Source organism: Acomys minous (genome assembly GCF_964271855.1).
Source record: "Acomys minous genome assembly, chromosome: 4".
NCBI lineage: Eukaryota > Metazoa > Chordata > Mammalia > Rodentia > Muridae > Acomys > Acomys minous.
The window spans coordinates 102111968-102138162 of NC_140486.1; the positions used below are offsets into that span (position 1 = coordinate 102111968).

The 26195-nt window shown below is 47.7% G+C and overlaps 1 protein-coding gene across 2 annotated transcripts in view; it reads right to left on the minus strand.

Moving 5' to 3' along the window:
* The window catches only part of SMARCAL1 (SNF2 related chromatin remodeling annealing helicase 1), a 50563-nt gene extending 24719 nt beyond the window's left edge, over positions 1–25844 (minus strand). The window contains exons 1-9 of one of the 2 annotated variants that reach the window (XM_084779489.1): positions 25600–25844; positions 23346–24148; positions 22555–22605; positions 17530–17742; positions 16957–17007; positions 11554–11740; positions 9917–10067; positions 8477–8635; positions 5809–5874 (exon numbers count right to left, since the gene is read on the minus strand). In XM_084779489.1, coding sequence (XP_084635615.1) covers positions 5809–5874; positions 8477–8635; positions 9917–10067; positions 11554–11740; positions 16957–17007; positions 17530–17742; positions 22555–22605; positions 23346–24087 — 1620 coding nt within the window. In that variant the 5' untranslated portion in view covers positions 24088–24148; positions 25600–25844. Of the gene's footprint in view, positions 1–5808; positions 5875–8476; positions 8636–9916; positions 10068–11553; positions 11741–16956; positions 17008–17529; positions 17743–22554; positions 22606–23345; positions 24149–24532; positions 25051–25599 lie in introns of those variants that run through there. The other variant, XM_084779488.1, reaches the window with a different exon arrangement.
* Positions 25845–26195: the final 351 nt, after the last annotated feature.

A 26195-nucleotide genomic window follows, 5' to 3' on the forward strand; every position in this document is an offset into this window, starting at 1 on the left:
CACCAAGATGCTATAATGACAATGCAACGCATAGTATAATCATGGCTTATTACACATGTACTACTCTGAGCTTTAAGGCTTGTGGATAGGTAGTATCAAGATAGCATATGCAATAAAATTAAATACTGTGGGGAATTTTTTTCTTAGAAAAACTCTATTCCCTGCCCCCCCAATATTACATTCCAATAATTTCCCTTTGAAGCCTGATTCTGTAATGAACTTGAGGAAATAAGAAAGGCTCAACACAGGGGACCTCTCTGTGCAGCTTTGCCACACCCGGGGTGGAAAGATAACTGCCACCGGACATCCTTCTCCCTTGTGGCCTGCGAAGGGCAAAGAAGACCCTGTCTCAGAAACAGAGGGACTGCTGCCTTTCTGTATGCCGGGAGACGAGGGTCACAGAGAGCTGTACATAAAAGCTTCAGACTGAGTCCAAATCCAAGGAGAACAGAGGATACACATTTGGACAGACGTGGACAACAGAAGGCCATGTGTAACAACGAGGTAGTCACTTGGAATGACACGATTTTCAGGATGCAGAGCCTGGGGGAAATGAACAGATATAAAGCAGCAGTTTTTATAAAACTAGGTGCAGGGGGTGGATGAAGTCCTCAGAGAGTGTGCTTTGTTGACGTGAGCATGGCCATGTCAAGTATCCCAGAGGCACACACACCCATGGCAAAGCCTTCCCTGGTTTAGGCTTAGGGGAATGGCAAAGCTGTCCCCTTGTTCAGTGCTGATGTTAAGAGGACTGACCTTTAGCTAAAATCAGTATGCATAGAACCAGTAACCATAGCTGCCTCCTCCAGCTGATGGCAACCTGAGGATGCTCCCCTACAGGGTCCTCCTCCTGAGAATGCTCCCCTACAGGGTCCTCCTCCTGAGAATGCTCCCCTACAGGGTCCTCCTCAGATGAGAGCACCACCCTCCTCCTCCAGCTACATACCACACACCCACTTCCTCATTCAACCCGTATGATAAATACCCTGAGTTTGTGAGCTGCCAGTGTGCACCCACCCAACCCCAGCTTTTCAGTAAGTATGTCTGTCTGCCTGCTCTCTCATCACCTTGGGCAGGTCAACTCCAAAGCTGTACAGGTTGGAGCAGCTGCCTATGGCGGCATACACCTGTGTTCTCGGGACTAGAGAGGCAGAGGCAGAAAGATCAGGAGTTCAAGACCAGCCTGGGCTACACAATACCCTGTCTCTAAAAGGAAGAAAAAAGAAACAGTGAGGGAAAAACCAGGAGCTGTAGAATATTTTGCAGAGACAAAACACATGTTTAGAATTAGGCTTTCTTACAGACATAAACCATGAATCTGATACCTATGGTTATTTCTGAGGGACAGGAAAGACGAGGGATCCAAAGATAGGAGAAAAAGACAAGTTTTGCACTGTACTGTACTTTTTGTAAATTTAATCATCTATTTATTTAAGAGGCAAACAAGCAAGCAAGCAAACAAACAAACAAAGGCCCAGATTTTTAGCTGGCATCTCAGTTAGCCAATTACCAGAACTAGGGCGTGGTGTTCTATACCTGTCCTGGCACTTAGAAGATGAAGGCAAGAGGGTCAGGTTCAAGGCCATCCTTGGCCAGCCTAAGACAAGACTCTGTCAAGGACAAAACAAAACAAAAACAAAAACAATAAAAAAAAACTACACACACAGAAAAAGGGAAGCATTCATTAGGGAAAAGTAGTGGGATGCTGGAGGCTTCTCTCCTTAAAACCTCATTTTGAGGCTGAAGAGATGGCTCTGATTTCCAGCACCCCCATGATGGCTCTCAACCTAGTTCACGGGGATCTGATGCCCTTTTCTGGCCTCCATGGTTACCAGGCATGCAAGTGGTGCAGAGCCACAGGAGCGGGCAAAGCACTCATACACACAAAATAAAATTTCAAACTAAAACTACAATTAACTTGCTATCCTATTGTCTCAACGTCCAAAAATGTAATGTAAACAAAACCACCTAAATGAAAACACACTTCTAACCATTAAGAGGATGATAAGCACCATTTGAAGGAGGAAAGCCAGAGTGAGACTGCACAGGAGTGAACCGGTGACACTGCTCAGACTGAACTGCAGAGTCCTCCCCTGAGGGCAACAACCGACCCAGCAGTTTTGCTTGTTGGAACTGGTCCAACAAGAGCAAATTCTAAGTGGACGTTCATTCATATGAAGAATTATTTGTAACAGCAAAGTGCCTGCCAACCCTCCATTCAAGCCCTAGCATCACATCAAAGCAAACAGATGTGGTGCTATGTAGGGGTAATCCTAGAACTCCAGAGGCAGAGGCAAGGAGGATCAAAAGTTCAAGGCCAGCCCTAACTGTTTGGCAAGTCTGAGGTCAATCTAGGTCAAAATATAACCAAAACAAAACAGTTGGGTGTGGTGGTAGGAACTTGCCTGTCTCAGCACTTGAGAGGTGGAGGCAGGGGCATCAAGAACACAAAGTCTGGGCTGGAGAGATGGCTCAGAAGAGCACTGTCTGCTCTACCAGAGGTCTTGAGTTCAATTCCCAGCAACCACATGGTGGCTCACAACCATCTATAATGTAACATGATACCCTCTTCTGGCCTGCAGATAGACGTGCAGGCAGAACCCTGTATACATAATAAATAAATAAATGTAAATCCCACCCCACCACCCAAAAAAAAAGCCACACAAAATTATTTCATTCTTGGCTACATACAGAGTTGGAGGCCAGCCTGTGATCCTGCTTCAAACAAACAAACATACAAACAAACTCTAAGTTTCAGGACTTTATCTTATTCTTACTCCACTATCTGTTCGTACGCTAAAATCCAACCGCCTCTTGAAGCATTTGCTAAAAAATCTTGCTATACTATGAGAATATAAGGTTTTGTGTGTCTGTCTGTCTGTCTGTCTGTCTGTCTGGTATTGAGGATTGGGACCCAGGCCAAAAATATTCCCATGACACTGTATACATCTAAGGGAAAATCAAGGGCAATTATCTTGTATCAAAAGCACCTAGATTCATTTCTTAGAGTGCTTATGTCAGTGCTTCTTTAAGGGGCTCAGGGAAACAGGATGTGGATGAGGAGTCACTTGTTCCCTATGGGCTGTAACAGGGAGTAACTGCTGGAGACCAGCCAAGCTGTCACAGTCAAAAGTGCTACTGAGTGCTGGCAGAGGCCAAGGACGCTGCTAACCATCCTACCATGCCCCACAGCACAGGTGAGCAGGGTGCTGATTTGACAATGCAGCAGAGAAGAGAGGGAAGGGTTCCTAAGAGACTAGCGCAGGGGAACTACCCCACCCTTCTCCCCACTTGTTCCACTACTTAGTATCCGGGGGCATTGGGTGTTTCAGAAGTTTGAGACACTTCATGAACAGCAGCCATGTTCATGCAGTCCTACTCTGCAAACGCAGGGCACCATAGAGTAGCTAGCAGCTCAACGGTCATTTTAAAACATCACTTTGAAATATACCCAAGATACCAAAGATGTGCATGCTGCTTCCAAGAGTCTGGCCACAGGCACTCGTTTCAGGCCCCACCGTGAGGCCCATGTGCCTACCCAGGCAAAAACTGCAACACTAAAGTGGTTACTACCCTCTGGATCCTTCTATTTCCCCATTCTCCCATATTTCTCTCACCTAGAGTCCCAATAGGATGTCCTCACATCTATCCCAATATCCTATTAAGTGAAGACTTTCATGGGACATGCCCCTTGGGCTAGTGTCCAATTATAAGTGAGTGTATATAATATGAGTCTTTCTGCTTCTGGGTTAACTCACTCATTATGATCCTTTCTAGTTCCATCCATTTGTCCACACATTTTGGGAATTCTTTGTTTTTAATAGCTGAGTAGTATTCCATAGTGTACCAGAGTTTCTTTATTCATTCTTCTACTGAGGGACACTTAGGCTGTTTCCAAGTTCTGGCTATTATGAATAAGGCCACTATGAACATGGTTGAGCATATGTCCTTGTGTGCTGGAGCATCTTCTGGGTATATTCCAAGGTGTGGAATAGCTGGGTCTTGAGGAAGCCCTATTCCCAGTTTTCTGAGATAGCACCAGACAGATTTCCAAAGTGGTTTTACAAGTTTGCATTCCTACCAGCAATGAAGGAGTGTTCCTCTTTCTCCACATCCTTGCCAACACGCTGGTGCCCCATATTTGACCACGTCCCCTTGAAGGGGAGGCCCAGTGGCACTCAGAGGAAGGATAATAGGCTATCAAGAAGAGACTTGATACCCTATGATTACATAGAAGGGAAGGAAGTCCCCCTCAGTCACAGACATACGGGAGGGGAATAGGGTGAAAGCAGGAGGGAGGGAGGAATGGGAGGATACAAGGGATGGGATAACAATTGAGATGTACTATGAATAAATTAATTTTAAAAAGTAGATAAAAAATAAAATTAAAATAAAGTAGTCACTACCAAGATGCTGTATTAGAAACTTAAATCTATGATTTTATCTAAACAATCAGCGGGAGAAATGTAATTTTACTGATGCCATAATATTGGAACCACAGTACCAAGATATATTAGTATTTTTCTAGGGAAAACACACTAAAGCCTTCCCAAAGACAGGTTACCTGGGGATGATGTTTCATTTAAGTGTGTCCAGAAGTGGCTAATGATATATGAAAGTTTACAACAGCGCCAAGCTTAAGTTAAGGACTTGGATCTGGAGCATATGCTATAACCTTGAACTGAGTTTTTTTGTTTTTTGTTTTAATTAAATCTTGAAATTACTTTTAGACAGTTTTGTGGGGAAGTAGGAAAACTAATTTTCAGATTGTGAACTTGGCCAGCATTTAACAAATATGCTTTACTTAGTTCACATTAAAAACAAACACATGTTTTAAGCACTAAATGCTGGGTTTTATTTTTGTTTGTTTGTTTATATGCGTTAAGACAGAGTCTCTATATGTAGCCCTGGCTGTCCAGAGACTATGTAGATCTGGCTGGCATTTGCCTTTCTAGTGCTGATAGTACAGGTTATGCACCCCTGCACCAAGCCAAATGCTGTGGCTTTCAGAGCTCACACACTACACAGGCTGTCTACCCAGAACGCAGGAAACAGCTGGGTCCATTAGCTCAGTCCATGGAAGCAGCAGTTCTCCCAAAGCCACCCAAGAGCAGCTTCTCACTTGCCACTAGGAACGTTATGTTGGTACTCCCCTACTTCCCAACCTCAAGAGGGAAAAAAAATGACATTTTGGAGCTTACTCTCTGAGGAGTGGGCCCAGGACATGGGACAAAGATGAGGATAGAACTGTATCCGAATGTGTTCGGAGAAAGACTTGACCCTGCACTACATGCCCACTGTTGCCTGCTCAGAAGCCAGAGCACACCACAGCCCATGTGCTCAGGAGAACGTACAGAGCTGGCCTCTGGCTAACCAGACATCGGAAAACGGATCTATCAGTTTACCGGGCAAGCCTCAGCTTTCCCGAGATTATTCTGACCCCACAGCCCTGGCCTGGCTCTACATTTAGATAACACATCACACCTTGTCAGCTTTGCCACTACAAAAGCTGCAGTTTCCCCTGAGCTGTTTAGTGACACACTGTTACAGGCCTCCTGTGCTGGCAGGAAGCCAAGAAGGACTCAGCGGTCTCTTCTCATCTGAGTCTCTGACGCTCAAAAGGACTTCACGCGGGCTGGGTTCTCGGCAGGATGTGAGCTAGTGCATAACCCGAGAAGGGATGCCCAAGCCAGCACTGAGTCCCACCCACAGCTCATCAGCCTGGGCGGCAATTATTTGAGCAGGATGCCCCTCATGCCGGAGCAAATGCCATGTTAAGGCCCTAAGTCTCCTCTCAGCCACACTTACCTTTAGGATGGGCACAGCTGCTCGGCAGCGGGCAGTCTTAATGTTTTTGAGGAAGTGTGATTCATCCTGAAAGAAAAGCCACATGGTTGAACAGGGGCAATCCTGGATACCCAACAGCCCACCTTGGTGATCAGGGGCAGTCCTTGATACTGAGAGCCTACATGGGTGATCAGGGGCAGTCCTTGATACTGAGAGCCTACATGGGTGATCAGGGGCAGTCTTTGATACCTGACAGCCCACCTGACTTGAACCTGGCTTGGTATTTGCCAGGGAGATGCCTCCCTTAGCCCACTGCCCTTTAAGGAGATGGAGCAGTATGCTCGAGTAGGACCCAGGCTCGGGCAGCTTCTTTATTACGTGCTGGATAAGTCACTGTCTCTCTCTACAGCAGTTTTCCACCTGGGAAGGTGGTTAGTGAATACTTGCCCCCATCTGCCCCACTAGCTATATGGGTGGACAAAACCCAGAGAGGTAGCTCGCTACCTTGTGGGAAACACCTCACAGATGCATGGCATTAGGCAGGTGTGCTGAAGACCCACCACACGGACTGAACTGGTGTCAAGTCCTGAGGTCTGGCACTGCCCTCAGGCTTTGCAGAGCAAGGATGGCAGATGCGCTGGCAACAGATCAGACAGTTATGCCGCCACAGGCGTGCACACAAAGCATTGTGGGAACTGAGAAATGAGCAACTGATCAATTCCTATCCTCTGGGGGACTGCTATGCCGAAAACATGGCATCTGATGGATTTATAACTGTATAGTCTGTATAAAAGCAAACATAAAACTTGCCATGTTTTCTAAATACAAAGGGATCATGAACATATTATTACCCAGGAGATTAATTTTCAGGTTGGCCCATTCCATTTGCTTGCTAAATGACTCTGAGCCAGTAAATGACCTCTCTACACTACCAGTTTCCCTACCTATAAAATGGATATAATGCTAGCTTCTAGTGTATGAGTCTGCTATGTCTGAGATTAGTTAACGCAGGGGCAGACCTCAAAGCTGTCTTGCCAGCTATGAGTCCTCCCTGTACCAGGAGCCACTAGCGAAACTACCTCTATTCCTGAAAGAATCTATATGCTTCCTCTAATTCACTCCATTTCAGATTTGATAGAAAAAAGGGGGGCCTCAAAAGCACAATGGACAGAGTGTAAGGTGATTCCCCCCCACACTCCAAATGTCAAGACAGCATCCAGTAGATGCCTGGGCCTCTACACTCAAGACCCTGACTCATGCTAAGTCCTCACCAAAGTCATGAGAGAGCCATTTGTAGAGAGAAGTTTCAGAAAACGTGTCAGGCATGAAAGGAGATTGGCCCTTTTAAACCGTGGGTTAAAAAAGTACCCTTCCAGAACAGACCACCAAACAGAGGCTCAGATAGGGAGCCTCATCTACAGCCTGTGCATCTCAGAGCTGCCACTTCATCCCTTGCTCCAGGGGAGCTAGAAGATGGCAGGCTGTTTGCTTCATTCGAGAACAAGCCAACACTAGTGGCAACCAACTTGCCCTCAGTCTCAAGGCTGGCTGGGTGATGAGCCAGGGACAGAAGCACATGAGCCCTGAAGGCACATGACACAGAGTTTCAGTCAGTGGTCCTCCAGTGTGCTAGCTCTGTGACTGTGGGAGAGGAGGGATCTGCCTGCACTGTCAGCTGACAGATGCGCGGTCAGCCCGAGGGAAGTAAAGGCAGCACTGCTTGGGAACGCAGGGGAGAGCAGTGGTTATATGTGGAACAGGTAATAAAAGGAACTGCCAGGAAAGCAGGCATCGCTTGTCCCCACATCCTGGAGCCATCGTGACCACCCTGGGATATTTCTTCTAATATTTCACTTCACTGGAATGCTGGCATCCTTTCAAAGTCACATTTGAATTTGTGCCAAGCCCAGCATGACTGCCTCGAAGACTCATTACCCAAATAGTTTTGATAAAAGATCTGTTCTTGTTTGCACACACTAAGAACACAGGGTGGTTCTCATGTCCAGAACACACAAAACACCTCCTGGGGTCTGCAATCACGTCTTCTCCTTCCCTGCTCTGAGCTCCTGCTGTGTTTGTGTCTGGGAACCGTGTCCACATATTCTGTGCTGACAGCTGGCTAGGCACAAAGTCTGCCCAGATGTTCATGAAAGGTATAAAGAGTGAAAAGGAAAGCCAGTTGCCGAAAGCAGCACTGTTAGATCTAGAAGCAGTGGTGAGGACATCTTTGAAAACACCCTCATGTAAAAATTGCTTTCTTTCAGCAGGTATAAGGGTGTGTCTTCACACCAAGTGGAATGGAACTGCTCACTGCTGAACTGTATGTGTCCGTCACATTGACAAGGTGGTACCGATGCAGGCACACACCCCTGCTGACAAGCCTGTGGTCCCTGGGACCCACACTGGTCTGGTATACACACACTGGTCTCCATCCCTGGCCTCCCAATGCAGGAGGGGCGGACCAGAAACCCTCGAACAGACTCTTCCCACCTGTTTAAAATGCTCAGGAAAGAGCGGCTTCAGGAAAGGAATATAAAGTCACTCCCTGTAAGAGGAAGGCAGGGATTCCTGTTGCTCCCTCTCCCTAAAATCCAGAGAGGACCAATGAGGTCACAAATTCCCAAATCTGTGGAACCCTTCAGGGTGTCGAAAGAGACAAAGTCCTTCAGGACTCTGCCAAGTCACTTACAATAATGACGACTTTGAAAGGGGTTTTTATCTGCCTCTCCAACTTGGTAAGAAGGTCAAAACTGACAATGTTGACCAAGCCAGCTGTTATGCGGCCCTTCCCAGTCACTACCACGTTGATGTTCTCTGGGCTCAGAGAGGGCAGCCACTGAAGAAAGGCCTGCAGGTGACAGGGACAGAAAAACAAAGCAATGATCCCCAGCACTCTCAGAGCGTGTGTGTGTGTGCGTGTATGCGTGCGTGCGTGCAGTTTAACATTCCCAGAAGACACCCTCCCCCTCCCTCTCTACATCCGTCACACACAGGTCACCCTCGCCTTTCACTTTATTGACAGGCTCTCTCCCATGAGCAGGCACCTCCTGTGCCTGTTTCCTCTCTGCGAGCTCTAGAAGTTCCCGTTGGGGAAGAATGTGGTTCTTTCTAAGAATTTTATGAAGGACTACAAGAGCCTGTGCAGTGAAGGCAAGCCACGCTTCCTGAGCACCACGCGAACATTTATGTCCGCGTTTTCTTCAAAGGCACCCGCTCTCCCTGACAGTCCATCACTAGATACAGCGGTTAACCCGGAGCCGTAGGAGGGCCACCGGGTGTCTCCACACAGGAGCCTGAGCATTCAGCTGCCCCCACCTCGCTGGGGTTTGCTGTGTCCTGACATCATTTCTCTAGTCTTGGACCCAGTTATAAGCAGCTGCCTGACTCTTCTGGACTTGTTGAGGGACTCTAACACCTATGGACATATAATGACAGCTTTCTATGGGTAGTAGCAGGGTCCAGACCTCCCTAGCAGCAGGCTGAGGTGCAGCCTCTGCACTGTGACTCTGACACCTTAGGAAGACGTCAACCTGTGAAGAAACTGATGCCCTACGCCAGCAGTGTAAAGCCATAGAGCTTTGGAAATGAGCAAGGCCTTCCTTAACTGGATTTGCTTCAAGGGATTTACTTATTCAATGTTCACATCGGGCCTCTGCCTATTAGGTCATCTGGGGGCCAGTAAGCATACTATGCATACCACCACAGGTCAAGCAAAACACTGATCGGAGAAGCCAGAAAAGCACCTCCTTAAGAGGCAAAGCTCATGACCTCCTGGAGACTTCATTTATTTATCTGAGTCATTGAGTGTTGGGTCACAGATTTGGAGAGACAAAGGAAATAAAGACACTCTCAAAATGGGCTACAGTGCACACAGAAGGTCTTATTTATAAGTACAGAGGCACAGTATCTGCTGAGGGACCAGCAATAGGTCCCTAAGCTAGCAACTGCTCAGCTTCCCTCCCTGTGGGGATAACACGATGCCCTGGCCCCAGGGACCAGCTGATCCTTCTGCTGGTCTTTGGCTCACATCTACACCCTTAAAGACCCCAGTGCTCAGCTCCACACTACTATTTTGATGCTCTGGCCCTATGGAGGCCCTTCCCAATCGTCCCACACAGAGAGAACTAACCTGCTCCCAGGTGAAGCGCACAGAGGAAGGCACGACCACCAGGAGGGGCCATTCCTTGCGGTAAAAGGCTGCTATGCAGATAGCTTGGATGGTCTTCCCCAGGCCCATGTCATCGGCAAGCAGCAGGCGGCCCCTTTTTGATATGGCAAAGCTGCAAGCAGACAGACAGGGTAAGGTAAGGGGAGCATCACAGTGAAGGGGGCCATCCTCCCCACTAGCCTGCCCCCACACAGAGCTGAGCGGGCCCCTCTGTGCGGGCTGCAACACTGACCAGAATGGGCCCTGCTCACAGCAAGACTTTTTTTTTTTTTCCAGAAAGGACAGGAGCCATTTTGGAGACAGAATAAGAGGAAAAGAGGGAACTGGAGGAGGATGCAAAAGACAACACGCCAGAGGAGTCAAGAGTGAAGCTAAGTGAGAAAACTCAGCCTGAACAGGCACAGGAAGGAACACAGGAACAGGACAGATCAGGATGCAACATCTACATCTAAGGGTTTGGTGAGTAATGTGCCCAGGACAGAAAGAACCAAGAGTCACTAGACCACTCCACATGCCAAGGAGCAAAGTGGAGCCAGCAGTGATTAAAACTACAGGCAAAAAATGACAGATGGGGAGGGGATGAGAACTGTGGCTGCAGCAAACGGTCCCCCCAACAGGCTGGCGGCCTCCAAACACCAAGTGCACCGGCCTTGCTACTAGTCTGTAGATGAGGGTGGAGTCCAGCGCCACAGAGCCAGACAGGCTGGACTAGAATCTCAGTTCTATCACTCAGCAGCTATCTCTCTTGATGCGTCCCAACCGCGACAGTGAGATCGGAGTAAACGGTACCTGCCCCAGACAATGGGGAGAAACAGGAAACAAAGCTCTTCCGGTGGTGCTTGGCACCTTCCTAAACATTATAATCATCATCCCACAAAAGGGAGAACAGAACCAGCGAGGAGTCACTGAGAATCTGCAAAGATTGATGCTGCGCGTCAGACACCTGGTCCCCTGCTCCGAACTCCAGGCCTCTTTATCGAATCTGTGAAAAGCTGCTGCTGGCACAGAAACCTGGTACTGGGCTGGCGGATAGCTCTCTTTCCTTCCTCCCTACACAGTGAAAAACCGAAGAAGCAGTCTCTTCTCTTCTCATCGCCCTGTGGGCAGTATAAAGACTGCCCTTGACTTATCTGGTAATAGTTTCCCAAGATGCACCAACTAGAGCAGCTATCTGGGGACCAGAAGCCAGCACACCAAGGCCCAGCGGCACATGGGCAATGGGCATCCGGTCAGGGTACTTCCCTGTCCCTTTCTGCAGCACAGAAGCAGTACTTTGTGCTGCCAAACTGTGGGACCTCAGCCACGAGCCCCCGAACAGAGCACCTGGCTGAGGTGGTACAAGCTAAGAAGAAAGCAGGCAGTTTATAGGGAAACCCTGCACTGAAGAATCTCTTTCCTTCAGCTGATGTTAACGGGGTTTCTGAGCCCCTGCAATCCAAAGTCCTGGTCACCTGGGAACCAATGGTAACAGTGGGCTTTGGTAACAGCGCACCTGGCCAGATGCTTCCAGGCATGTGTGCAAGGTATTCCTGGAGGCAGCATTTGAACCCCACCTGTGCAAAGCGATGACATTCAAGTGGGGGAGAGCACGACTCTACCTGACTCCCTCTCTCTGAAAGGGCATGAGGTTATCCACAAGCTTGGCATCCACTCCAGAGAGGTCGACCTCTGGCACATCTGCTTTCGGATTGAGAGATGTCTTCTCCAGCTGAGATGCGAACGCCAGGGTCACTGTCTTGGGCAGAGGCTCCAGCTGAACTTGCTGGAGGTCACGTGACCTTGCAACTGGAAAGAAGAAAAAGAGGTGTTATGAGCCAGACTGCTCACGTCCAAAAGGCTTGGGAAAGGAAAAAGGGCTTTAGCACGCAGAATTCAGGAAGCATTCTGCTACACATCGTTTTCTTAAGAGGGCTAACTGCAGAACATGACGCTAGCTGAGCAGTGGGGCAGACACCCGTGGTCCCTCTCTCTAGTCCTTAGGTCCTACAGATAAGAAGATATGAACACAAACATGGTCTGGGAGACTACACTGTGATAGGAAGAGCTGTCCAATGTTTGTGGGGTTTTTTTCTTTATAGCTCCATTCAAATTGATAAAGACCCTATTAAAAGAGCCATTAAAAATCAGCCCACTAAGACCCTAAAAAAAGCAAGTCTTCAACACAGTGATTCTAGTCTGAGTTTCATTCTGATGGCTTCAACATTTGTGGGGTGGGGGGTTGGGGGAAGGGAGGAGGAACAGGCAGGGGAGACGCTGTGCTCTTCAGAGAGAAGCCGCTAGGTGTACTCAGGTTAGACCGGTAGACAGTAGTGTTACCAGCAAACAAGATCAAAAAGCCGAGTCCACGCGCAGGCCGCAGGCTAAGGAAAGGACATGCCTTCAATCCCGTCTCATGTCAACGTGACTATCTCCCCTTGAGGGGGTTTTGAGTTGCCATCTCCATAGTGAAGCTGTTTAAATATCTGTCCCTGGGAATGAGTGTGTGTGTGTATGTGTGTGTGTGTGTGTGTGTGTGTGTGTGTGTGCGCGTGTGTATGTGTGTGCGTGTGTGTGTGTGTGTGTGTGTGTATGTGGGGGGAGGGAGAGGAAGGGGGAGTGCTGGGGGGCTCAGTGAGTAAAAGAGCTGGCTGTGCAATGCAAGAACGGGAGTTTGGATACCCAGAACCCATAAAGGCCAGATGTGTAACATGAGTCTGTACCCCAGGGCTCCTCCAGAGAGACAGGAGGCAAACATGGGCGAATGCCCAGAGGCTCCTGGACCATGTACCTTCATGTACGCAGCAGAGAAACAAGAGACCCTGTATCAGAGTTAGAAAATGGGGACTCCTGAAATTCCCCTCTGACCTCCACACACATACCGTGCCCCTGCATGCCTGCACAGAAACACACACACATACACACACACACACACACACACACACACAAGAAACAAAACACAGGGCTGGAGAGATGGCTCAGTGGTCAAGAGCACTGTCTCCTCTTCCAAAGGATCCTGGGTTCAATTCCCAGCACCCACATGGCAGCTGAGAACTGTCTGTAACTCAAAGATCTGACATCCTTACACCAGTGCACTTAAATTAAAATTAAATAAAATACTTTTTAAAAAAAGAAGAAGAAGAAAGAAGAAACAAGACACAATGCATCCATTACTCTGAAGTTGACTTGCTCATGGCCACATCTCTAAAGCAGAAGTCAGCCAGCGAAGGCCTGTGGCTTGATCAGCCCTGCTGCTTAACCGGTTTTGTGTTTTGTTTGGGTTTTCATAAGATCATTTTTTATAACAACACACCCATGCCACTGGGTTATGGGTTGTCCACCACCACTCTCTTCCAACAGTGGTAGGGTAGAGCAGCTGAGACTAGGGCTTCAAGGTCCAAAGGCCTAAGTATTATCTAACCCACTGTGTGTATGTGTGTGTGTGTGTGTGTGTGTGTGTTTAAACTGGTAAATTTATGGTTCTCTTTTTAACATAGAAGCAGGTGTGTTCAGCTGTTTCTTAATACTTGGAGGGTATTCCAAAAGTTCTGAACTACAACTACCAGGGCAACTGATGTATGTGAACATAGGACCGTTAAGCCATTTGCTGCCACCTTCAGCTGCTTGAAATTTTGTCTATTTAAATTCATTGTTTGCCCTTCACTAAATATGAGTATCAGGTGCTAGTGAGATGGATCATCAGGTTGAGGCATTTGCCACCAAGCCTGGAAACCCGCAATCTGTGGGACCCACATGGCAGGAAAGTCTGAGTCACAACCAATTTGTTCTCTGATCACATATGTTCCATGTGCTATGGCACATGTGGGTGTATATCCTCACCAGACCCAAACAAAATACATATAATAAAATTTATATACATATATACATACATGTATAAGTATGTGTGTATGTATGTGCCTGTGTGCACGCATGCGCGCATATGCGTGTGCATGCCAGTTGTTTTTGGAAAGCTTCCATGAAGAGGATTAACAATATGAAACAGATAAGGCTGATGGCTTTAATATAAAGTGGGCTGTTCCATATTGATGTAAAAATCCACTTTATGTCTCTTAAATTAAATCTGAATGTGCTAATCTCTACAAACTCCAGGAGACAGAGCACTCAATGTACTCAGCAGAAGCCAGCCTCATCATAATTCTAGGATCTTCAGAACTCGACTGCCTGAAGCAAGCAAGCTAAGAGGGGCTGTGCTGCTGGGGTGACAGCCTCTGGAGGGACCACATTTGCTTAACCGCTCAAAGAGGAAGAGTCCCACACCCCTGTGTCCTACTGCTCTGTTTCCACAGCCTTCGGTCACTAGTTCAGCTCCCTGGGTGCTTCTGAGAATTCCACCCTTCCTTGTCAAGGCTACTGTCCATTCCTCGGTGCTGGCGGATGACAGACATGTGCTGTCTGGCTTCATGAGTCATACAGAAGTCACTTCTACAAAGAGCTCTCTGGCATAGTGCGCCAGCCACACAGCTGAGAGATGCTAGTGTTTTCACACAGCAGCTGACAAGAGAGGATCAGGGAGAACCCGTCTGGACTGAGATGGCTGGGGAAAACAAAAGGCCTCGTGCCAACTTCACTGCGGGCAGAAGGCATCCAGTCACTTGGAAAGAAGAGAGATCCCCGCGTGTCACTTCCCTAGAGGAAATGATTCTCGCCACTTCTTTGAAGGTATCATTTCTTTCTTTTCTTTTCTTTTCTTTTTTTTGAGACAGGGTTTCTCTGTGTAGCCTTGGCTGTCCTGGACTAACTTTGTAGACCAGGCTGGCCTTGAACTCACTCAATCTGCCAGCTTCTGACCTCAAACTCACTCGATCTGCCTGCTTCGGCCTTCCGAGTGCTGGGATTAAAGGCGTGCACCAACACCACCCAGCCTTACTCACTGTTCTTTCTTAATTAGCTTTAGATGCATGTGCTCAACAAGCTTGGGGCCACGAACCTGACTTCACACATGAGGAAGAGGACCTCCAGGTGAGAAGAAAGGAGCAGATTCCCTAGGTCTGTAGCACCAGCAGCATCTGAACCAGGATGGGAACCAGGCTCTCTTCAGCAGTGCCCTCTCTGGCTTCTCGGGGCTCAGAACTTCCTAACGGGTCAGGTTCCAAATGGGCGTAGGAGTTTAAAATCTTATTCTGTCACCACTGACTTCACTGTGGCCCGCCTCCTCAGTGTCCCCAGTAAGAAAAGCAAAGGTTTTCTTACCGAGACAATGTAACCAGGAAAAAAGCATATAAAAATTCTAAATCTAGAACTGCTGACTTGCAACTCTAGAAGTATGCCCAATGTGTGCCCCTCTCCGCATGAAGAACTCACTGAGTTCATTGGGTATTTTAAGGTCCGTAGTCTGAAAACGAAAGAAAACAAAACCATTAGGAAGCAGCACCGTGGAAGGCTGAGCACACGGTTTCCCAGCCAGCATTCACCTGCTAACGCTATGCATCCTGCACTGTCAGTCCGTAAGAAGCAGAGCTTCTTACTGCTTATGTACTTGTCTTTCTCACTTATGAAAGGCAAGGTAGTGAGAAGAAAGAACTAGCTCCCACCTTACATTAAAAATTCAGGCTAGGCCAAACGGTTTCCTTTGCATCATAAGCTCCAAATGGCAGCAAAAGAACTTCCGCTCTGCACTGGCCAGTCTTCCTGCTTCAGCCAGTTTTGTATGGATGCTAAATAGCACCACTTCCTAGTCAAGTTAGTTACAGCGAGCAGTTTACAGCGAGGCCTTCCTCAAGGAACAAAAGTTTTTCCTTTGTATTCAAGTCTGCCAATGAGGCAGATAGGGATTTAAATACGGTCTTACGTGTAGCTCAGGCTGGCCTCAAATTTGCTAAGGTAGCCAAGGATGACCTTGAACTTCTGTGGTCCTCCTGCCTCCATTTCCTGAGTATTGGGAGAGTGGGCGCATGCTACCACACACGCTGGATCGAACACAGGCCTTATGTATCCTAGGCAAATATCATCTCCAGCCCAAAGATGCCCCTTCTTAATAAAAGGACAAGTGGGACAGAAATAGTGAGTGATCTACCTCATATCTGACGCTGCAGAGTAAGTCAGGAGACACAGGGCACAAGAGCTCTGCCCTCAAAGCCCTAACCCAATGGACAAGCGGCTAATGGCTCCTCAGGCCCAAGGCTGGCCAGCTCACCACTATGACTGGTACCAACACACAGCTCCTCCCACTAGCTGGGCTGACCAATAAGTCTACAGGGCATCAGGAAGGGGGAACACAACTGAGAAAAATCAACACTTCTTTAAATTACAGCCTAGTATTCCAGAACAACCTGAGCTATAACCATAACCACCTTTCTCAGGCACATTAGAATTTTAGTCCATTTAAGAAGAGTACAAGGGGGGAGGGGAGAAGAGGGGGGGAGTGGGAGGGAGGGAAGAATGGGAGGAAACAGGGGAAGGGCTAACAATCGAGATGTAATATGAATAAATTAATAAAAAAATGTAATTAAAAAAAAAGAGTACAAGGATAAAAAATGGTAAGCGAAGCAGGGGTCCCCCTTTGTGGTGATGGTAATTGTGCACGCATCTCTTAAGTCCTGTTAACGTTCTTTAGCTACCAGGTCTAGACTTCTGCATCTGGCAGATTGCAGCCTCAAACCCAAACACTCTCTTACCTTCTAGGTCATCTGGTTCTGGAGGTAAACTGACAGGCTGTCTAAGGAACTTCCATTCTAGCTATGAGGCCCTGGCACTACTCTGATTTTCCAAGTCTATATATACCCCTCTCTTTAACTGTCCGTGATAGCAGGAAGGCTTCCAGGCCCTGGGATGTCAACAGCACCACGTTGCCCTGATGGCTCAAGAGTCCTGTGTGTGAATGGTGCAGCAGGCTTGGACAAGGCTACCCACCCGAACACTTGTCTCATTCAGCCGCTCTGGCCTCAAGCACATGAGTACCAAGATTACTGCAACAGAGAGGAGAAGCGTCTCTTCAAAGCCAGTTTAAAGCTAAGGCTACTGCTAAAGGTAACAACGTGATAAAGAGCAAAAGGTAGGTGTCTCACTTAGTTTATTATGCTCTTCCAAGAGAAAGTTCCACTTCCTGGTCTTGACATCTGCAATGAGAAAAAAAGAGATAAGCACTCAGTCGCTTTCCAACCTCCAGCAAGCTCTCATGACGGATGTGCTGGTCCCGAGGTTGGTACCACAGCCACCACAAGGGAGCTTATCAGAGACACGTGTTTCCTCGCACCATCCCATAGCTACACTGTTAGCACCTTGCCTCCCAGGTGTTTCCTGTGCATGCCTAAGTTTGACACCCCTGTCTTGGGGTACAGAAAGGCATTTTTTTGAAGGGCCCTTCTAAGGCTAAAATAGAAACAAATGGGCTTTAAGGCCGATGCAGCAATGCATTTGTCAAGGCAACGCTGATCAGGTGATTAGGAAACTATACAATGCTCTCCTTGGGAAGCTCAAGAGATAAAACAGCTGCCACTACTTGTTCATTCTCTGTGACAACTGAGGTGTCACTGTCCTGTAGATATAGCTATATCTCTATCAGGAGAGTCAGTTTGGACAGTCAAAGATGGAGACGAACACTGCTGACAGCACAGATCACGCAGAGATCCATCACTTGCCGTAAATCTTGGAATCCATCTGTTTAAACAGGGCGATCAGCACCTGTGAGTAGCCGATGTCAACCTCGAAGCGGGCCCGGGAGATGACCACGCATCTCCCTGTGACAAAGGTGAGGGATGGAGCTGAGGGAAGGCTGCTCTGTCCCCGGACAGTGAGATCAACATTTTCCAATGGTTGCAGGGAGACCGTGGGGATCTGCGCAGCTGCTTTCACTGTGAAGAAGAGGAAGGGACTGATGTCATAAGGTGGATGACACTGGATGACTTTCACTTGAGCCAGGACATGCAAGAAGGAAGGCAGGATGGAAAACAGGGCAGAGCAGGCAAGGCCGTGAGGAAGGCAGGGGAGGAGACAGAGGCCTGTAGATTAGGAGGGCTTGTGGGTGCCCGTTAAGTGAGGCTCGGAGCATTTTAGTATTTATCAAACATCCTGGGCACAGTGAGATGCACCTGTAACTCCATCTACTCAGAAGGCCAAAGGGCTTAAGCTGAGGAGTTGGATGACAGCCTGGGCAACATAACAAGAACCTTGAGGGTGGGGAGTGAGGAAGAGGAAGAAGGGGCGGGAAGGAGGGAGAGAGGAAGAGAGAGAGAGAGAGAGAGAGAGACAGAGACAGAGACAGAGACAGAGACAGAGACACAGAGACACAGACAGAGACAGAGAGACAGAGAGATTACGTGCACAAAATTTTCTGTTCCTTAAATTTTTTTAATTAAAAAAAAAAACAGATACCAGAAATTAACAGAAAAGTGTAGTTTGTGATGATGGGTAAATGTAAGTAACCTGCTGTGCTTGAGAATCTGCTGATGTTAACACACCACAAAGCACAGCTACTCTACCAACTGCGTGGATGACGAGATGAGAAACAGGGCCAATGGGCCACAGACACGGGGTTTTCCACATTATCTTATCACTTCTGCACTTTATGGACTTGACAACACACAACTAAATTGTCAAAAAAAAAAAATGAGTGGTCGAAAGGCAAAACTACTAAGACAAGACATTTGCAGAAAACTTTAAACGCAGGAAGAGCACAAAGGAAAGGCCAGAGATGCAGCCAATTTGAAACAGGAGGGAAAGGGACTGGAAAACAGAAATGCGCAACTTTACAAATAACCAAAGCAATGAAAAGAAGCCACTTTTTACAGATCAATGTTGCAAGATTAAAAGAAACAAACAAACAAACAACCAGAGACGCTTACATTACTAGGTGTGAATAAAACCTTTTTTGGAAAACTGGCGAGCCAGGCCTGAGTTTTACAAGGTGGTCTTCATGATTCTACCTCAGGAACGGAAGACATAAACCTACACGCAGAGGGCTTCCTTATGGACGCAAGACCAGGAAGGGGGGGAGGGGGCAGAGCAAACAGCAAGAGCATGACTTAGGCAGCTCTGCCATAGTCACACAACAGAACAGCGTGCAATCATTAGCCTTCTCCTTCAGCGGCAAGTGTTGGAAAAAGTGTAAAACTTACTATGTTCAATAACACAAAATATCTGAGGTTCACAGTTGCCCGTTATATGGTGACACCCATACATTCGTCACACAGAACTGCTAGCTTCCCTTAGAATAAAAATGTTTATGAGAAAGGCAGGGCACAAATTATATACAAATGTAACACTGTTTTACTTAACAACAGAAACAAAAGAAGAGACAAGAGAGACAAGCGGGATCAAGGTGCCTGCTGTGGCTGAGTTCGGAGATTGTGGGCTCTGCTGTCCTTCTTTGGGCATTAATGTGCTGTGTATTGTGTGGTTGAGTGTGGGGTAGGGTTAAAAAAAGCAAAATCCAGGCTAGGGATATAGCTCAGTACTGTTGGAGTTTGGTCTGATGCTGTGTATTTTGATGCTAATTACTGGCTCGAAAGTGCTAGTTGCTGCCCTGAACCTTGCCTCCCTGAGGGGCTCAATAAGAAGAGGCCTACACCTGGGCAAGGCAGAAGGAAGGGGCGGAGCAAAGGTCCAAGGGTTCTGAGCAGAGAGAATCTTGGGAAGGAGAGGAGAATTGCTATAGGCTAGGAAGAGCCACGTGGGGCCACATGAAGTCCCACATGAAACAAATGGCCCAAATAAACAACCTTAGCAAGTATTTTGGAATTATGGATGGGAGGTAAACCAAACAGAAATTATTAGAAGCAGATGGCCTGGGATGGAGACGGGGGTATAAATAGATAGCTTAGGAGGTAATATCTGCCTTGCCCCAGGTGAAAATAGGCTATTCTAAAATACATCAGCTGTCTGTGTCTTTATTGACTGCAAAAGCCGGTTAGATAATACCACCATAATAATTATAAGCCTAATAATAAACATTTATTAGGCCGCTCTTCTAAACTAACAGCAACACGGCACTAAAGTGATGACCTAGCTACCTGAAGTCCTGGATTCGGTCCCCAGCACTGTAGGAAAACAAAAGGCAGGGGAGATGCAGAATCCACATTTAAAGCGGTAACTGTTGAGGGCAACACTGATATGTAACAATACTAACAAGAACACTTGGGCCAAAGCGTGTAACTCAGCCATAAAGTAGTTGCTTACTACATGCAAGGCTTTTAATCCCAGAACAAGAAAGAAAGAAAAGCTGGCCAGCGGTGGCATGGTGACACACACACACACCTTTAATCCCAGCACTCCGCTGGGGAGGCAGAGGTAGGCAGATCTCCAGACCAGCTTGGTCTAAAGTGTGAGTCCCAGCCAGAGCTACAGAAACACAACAAAACAAAACCAAAGGTATAGTCCAATCTAAAATAAAAAGTACAAAAAGACACAAAAAACCTGAAAAACCGAAACTTAAAAACAGAAAGGCAATTTACGAATCCAAAGTTGCTGCAGGGGCTTTCAGGGTATCCAGACAGAGGGTTCACACACTCCAGCCAACTTCACCTAAAAAGCCACATGGAGACTTTTGTGCCTAATACCCTTTTTTTAAAAAAAAAAAAAAAGGCAGGTGGAACAGTACAAAAAAAGAAATCATGCTGAGTGAGGGTCTAGAGAGAAAAGGGAAACTGAGGAAGGGGCATCTGAGACAAGCTGGAAACCCGAGACAGGGTAGGATCCAGGGAGGGTCCAGGGAGGGTCCGGGGATGACTCTAGCTGAGTCTCCTAGCAGCTGGGGACATGGAGACTGAGGCGGTCACCTTCTAGCCAGGCAGGACTTACAGTGGTGGGAGTGGAACACCAATCCACCTACAAAACTTTGACCCAGAACATACCCTGCCTACAAGATGTGCAGAGATAAAGACAGAGCAGCGATTGAGGGAAAGTCCAACCAATGACTCAACCTGAGACCCACGCATGGGAGAGAGCCAACCTCTGACCCCATTAACGATACTCTGCTATGTTTACATATAGGAGCCTAACAACCATTCTCTGAGAGGCCCCACCCAGCAGCTGATTGAATCAGATGTTAAGATTCACAGCCAAGCATTAGGCAGAGCTTGGGGAGGCTGAGGGGGGTGGGGAGCGGCAGGGAGAGGGGAAATGATAGAAGGACCCAGAACAGACAAGAACGCCACAAGAAGACCAACAGAGTCAACTAACTTAGACCCATGGGAGCTTACAGCAACAGCAACAGAAGCGCCAAGCGAAGAGCACGCGTGGACTAGACCTAGGCCCCTACATATATGTAACCAATGGGTAATTTGATCTTCGTGTGGGTCCCCTAGTAAGGAGAGCAGGTGTTGTCTATGACATGGACTCTGTTGCCTGCTTTTCAATCACCTCCCCCTAACAGGGATTGCCTAGTCTCAGTGGATGAGAATGAGCTCAGCCCTGACGTGACGTGATGTGTTGGGGTGGGTTTGCCTGGGGAGGTGGGGAGCAGGGGGGAGGGAGCAAGGATAGGAATAAGAGGGCGGAACCTGAGGAGAGGAGGGAGGGGGCTACGATCAGGATGTAAAGTGAATATATAAATTAAAAAAAAAAAGAACAAGGGGATCTGAGTCAGCCTGTGAGCTGTTGATGTCTTTCCACCACTTGACCTTAAATCTTACGCACGTTACGTGACACTGGCGCTGTGTCCTCCGTACTCTGCATTCAGTGTGTTCTGAGGCAGCTAGTTAATGCTGTTACATTACTAAAGATTTTATTTAAATTTTAAAAAGGTAATTATGGCAAACAAAAATCATCATAAAGTCAAAAGTGCCATCCAAGTCACAAATACTGTGGTTAAAAACAAGAGCTCAGGAGAGACCAAGCCTGCACACACGCTGGCCTCACGTTTCTTTCCTTCAGACCTGAGCAAACATGATTCTGTTGTTTCAGGTCCAGTCTGCATCCCAGCAGCCCTACTGGAGTGCAGGATACCATCTGGTCACACGTTTATAAAGTCAAGACCAAGGAAAGAACACAAAAATTCTGCAGAAAGTGGCCTGTCATCTCCTGCCGCCACCCCCCACAAATGTCCTGGTGAACCCAAAGAATTCTACCTCATGTCCCAGATCCTCCAAGAAGTGATCTGAGCATGAAATGTATCCTCTGCTTCTGAAATGGGCGGAGGAGAGTGGGTGTAGACACTGGAACAAGCTGGGAACAAGAGGGAGAAAGGGAAACTCTGACAGAGGCCCTAGGTCAACGGGACAGAAACACCGGTTATAGGACAGACTCAGAAGACAGGAGTGCACCCAGGGCTAGTGAGGACTGGACACTGCCTAAGCAATAACCCCCACCCCTGCCCCGCCCCCCACCTCCCCCACACACTCCCGGGCTTTATTAGCTAGTGTCAGATTTTAAACAGCCATCTCTGTAGGAGCAAGGCCTGACACAGCTACCTGTCACTACTAGATCTGCCATAGCCCAGGGGAAACAGGCACTCTGGTTTGAGTTCTGGTTGAATACCTAATTAGCTCTGTGTCCCTGTATTAATTCCTCATCTGAGACTTCATTTCCCCATTCATAAAATGGTTACTATAAGAGAAAAGCGAGATCGTCGAACACAGGGCTGGGAAGGGACCAGTGCACAGAACCTTGATGTGTTTTAGCTCATGCTAACTTCCCAACGCAGGAGAAAGAATGCATCATCCACTTACTCAAGGCTCTGTAGTCGGTCATGCTGAACTCCCACGTCTTGGTAAAAGGATCTGAAATAAACAGAAGGCTGGTCACTTCTCGTCTTCATTTGTACTCTGACACCCTCTAAGACCTTATTTCCCGAACAAACAGATAGAGGCCAAATTCAAAGCTGTTAGCTGGCAGGCGATCACCAATTAAAAAATAGCTCTATGGGACAAACAACAAACACAGGTAATTCTTTTCTTTCATAGAGTTAGATAGCAGCTCAGGCCCAGGGAAGTCATTTAACTAAGCATGCTCAGCAGTTAAGACCGGAACTCAAATCCTCTGAAATGTGGGGAGTCAAGCAAGCAAGGATATGAGCAGGAGCTCAGGGATAGCAGGCAACACACACACACACACACACACACACACACACACACACACACACACACACACACACACACACCCTGTCCCTTCAGAACAACCAACCAAGTACATTACTTAACATTAGTGAGCCAGTTCAGCAACACTTTAAAAACTGAAAGAAGAAGAAGAAAACTGTAGCTCTCAAACTACTGCTCTTACGCTTGAATGCTGCAATACAAACAAGGCGCCTGGCAGAGGAACTGGTTTCTCAATAAACACTTGAGAGTTCTCTCTATGGCCGTGCACTGGCTGAGTTTAACGGCTGCTTGAGACAGTGTCTATTGCAAAGAGGGAAGCCAGCTAAAATAGAAAAATGCAAAGTGCCAATGTGCCCTCTTAATATTTATGAGAAACTGTTAAAAGAGAGTCCAAAAATAGAAACTAGAAAAGGCTTCATTACCGTACAGTCTGCTGGGCAGGGTCTTAAACACAGCAATGAGCTCTTTGTTGTAGCCAATCTTCACCCGAAAACCGTCTCCAGTCTGTTCGCATGTTCCCTGTTGACAGCTTACATTTTGGGGTGTGGTTTGCACATTATTTGGGGGTCTCCCTTCTGTCCTAGGTGGTTTTGCCCCAAAGGCATAACAGGTGTTGGAAATGTTCTGCCCAGAGGTGGAGGGCCTTGCTGTCTTGGCCTCAAACTCGGGATCCATGGGACGTGGACCCGAGGAGGAAGCTGCTGTGTCCTGGGAACTCTGCGCTTTAGCCGAAGGCTCTTGGATTGCCTGGGGAGGACCCTGGCCGGACTTATAACCCAAGAGCTGTTGGTTGAAGCCATCTGGAGGAGTTGGATGAGGGCTGGGGCAGTCTGTGGACCTCTCTCCTTGGATCTTCCACAGGCCCTTTGCCTGCTCTGGGGCGCCGGGTTGAAAGTGGTGGGAACTGTGAGGTCTCTCTTCAGCAGGAAATGAATGATGTGGATTCTGTTGCTTGAGAGGGGCAGCGTGGCCCACCGGTTTCGAAGGCTCTGCTGGGAGACGCAGGCAAGGGCCCTGCGTGGAGCGGGAAGGGCCAGCCACGACGGAGCCTGCCGCTGTGCTCTGGGGCTGTGCTGCTGGTAGCTTCTCAGCTCGGCGGGCCAGCGCCTTCTGCCGGTTCTCTTCGATCTTTTTCTTCTGCTCCTCCGTAAGTGGCAAGGACATTTTTAAACAGGAATAGGCTTGTGCAGAACTGTCACCTTTTAATTGGGAAGCTGGCAAAAAGCTGTGAAAGGTAAAAAGACTGGAATAAAACTTGTGGTCACCATGCTCCTACTTTGATTAATAAGCCTTTGTTCCGGGAAATCTGACATGGATTGTCTTTCACTGGGGATCTTTTTCCTCCCCACTCCCTAGCTAAACTGAGTCAGCAGATGCCAGCAAAGTTTCACAGTGAACCCTAACTTCACTAGAAAGGACAAAGACTACATTTTAAACTAGAAAGGAGACTGGCTCACACAGAACCAGACCAACCAACTACATACCATGGCGCGATACTTGCTAAAATAGCCTGTTTCCAACCTAAAGAAGGAAAGAGAGTATTAGCCTCCTAGAGACTGCGAACTAAATTCTCCCACGCAGCCAATCCTCATTACTCCTCTCAACCAACCTGCAGGTGGCCGAACGCAAACCAGAGCAGCTGGCCATAAGCCTGATTTCCAAGCCAGGCATGGTGGCTCACGCCTTTAATCCCAGTACTCCGGAAGCAGGGCCAGGCTGATCTCCGTGAGTTCGAGGCCAGCCTGGTCTATAAAGTGAGGCCAGGACACCCAAGGCTACACAGAAAAACCCTGTCTCGAAAACCCACCACTACTACCACAACAGCCTGATTTCCAGAATACAAACAGCAAACTGACCCTTGGAAAAATAAGGAGAGAAAGGGAAGAGTGAGGGGCAATGTCACTGTACCAAATCCGGCTGAAATGGTGTAAAAGGTTAAGTTCAATTGTCACCTCAGCCCAACACACATTACTACTGTTAATTCAGATTACAGCACAGTTTTGATGTTTTTCTTGCCACACATACTTGGAAAATACAAACATTCATTACAGAGTAAAGTCATCCGATACATTTTATTTTGTACTGTGACTTAATTTACCCTAGACATTTCCCTACAGGCTGGACCAGTTTTACAAAGCCCTAGAAGGAGGGGCCAGAACACCAAATTCTCTGGCTGGGTCCAGACTTAAGCCTTACCCAAAAACCATTGCTTTATAATGCTTACAAACACAGCAAATACTCCAGCAGCACTGTCAGTCGACAGAGGAAGGTCTAGACTCAAGACATTAGAGATGTTATTCCCTGCTAGGGCTCCTTTTAGACAAAGCACCCCAAAACACCTCCTCTCGTGGATGTTACACTCCAGCCACACGGCAGTAATTAAAACTCTTGGTCTTGTGCCAAAGCCTGATAAGCTGACTGACCACCGGAGTCGGGAGGTGAGATCAAACGGGATAAGACACGTCACTAATGAGACAGAAACCACAAAAGCACCCCCACCACGTATAAGACCCTCTTTGCTGGAACCTAGGCTTCACTTCCTGCAGGGAGAGGACGCCCCGCCCCACTTTGCTTCTGGCATTTCCACTTGGATCCTCCCTTGCCTGCTGCTCCCTCTCGGTATTTGGTCTCGTCCGCCTCCAACGCCGCTGCCTCCTTCGCAGCCCACTTTCTTACCTAGCGATGCTGGTAAGGCGAGACACCTTCGCAGAAGATTCCCTAGCCCAATTGCGTCTCCAGATCCTTGCCTAGTCAGTTTACGCTTCTGGCTGGACTGTTAGAGAAACTAAAACTCAAGCGCTGCAAGTTCACCCATCTTGGAGCGGGCCGCAGGCATAAACTGGCTCGGCCACCGTCGAACTACATTTCCCAGCAGCCAATACAGCCGCAGATCCCGGTCATAAATTGTGGGTGATGACACACTTGGTGTAGGGCCTTCTGGGGTTTGTAGTTTAATTCCAAAAGGCTGCCAATTGGAGGTTGGTGAATGAAAGAGATGTAAAGTTGTGGGTGGGGCAAGGTATGGTGCACCCTGGGAGCTTTAGATCTCAGTTTCTCCAAATGTTTAGTCAGGCTTAAAGGTAACCTGTGGTGCAAGGATTCAGTGTCAGCGGTGTGACATGTCAGCCAGCGAGCCAGGATTGATATGATAGATAATAAAGATATTCCTGGCACGCCCTTTTCCTATAGTGTTGTCTTTAGAATTTAAGGCCCAGCCGCCGCCAGAGTCTCTCCTTTCCCCTACCAAACCAGAATTGAAGTTGTTCGAGCTT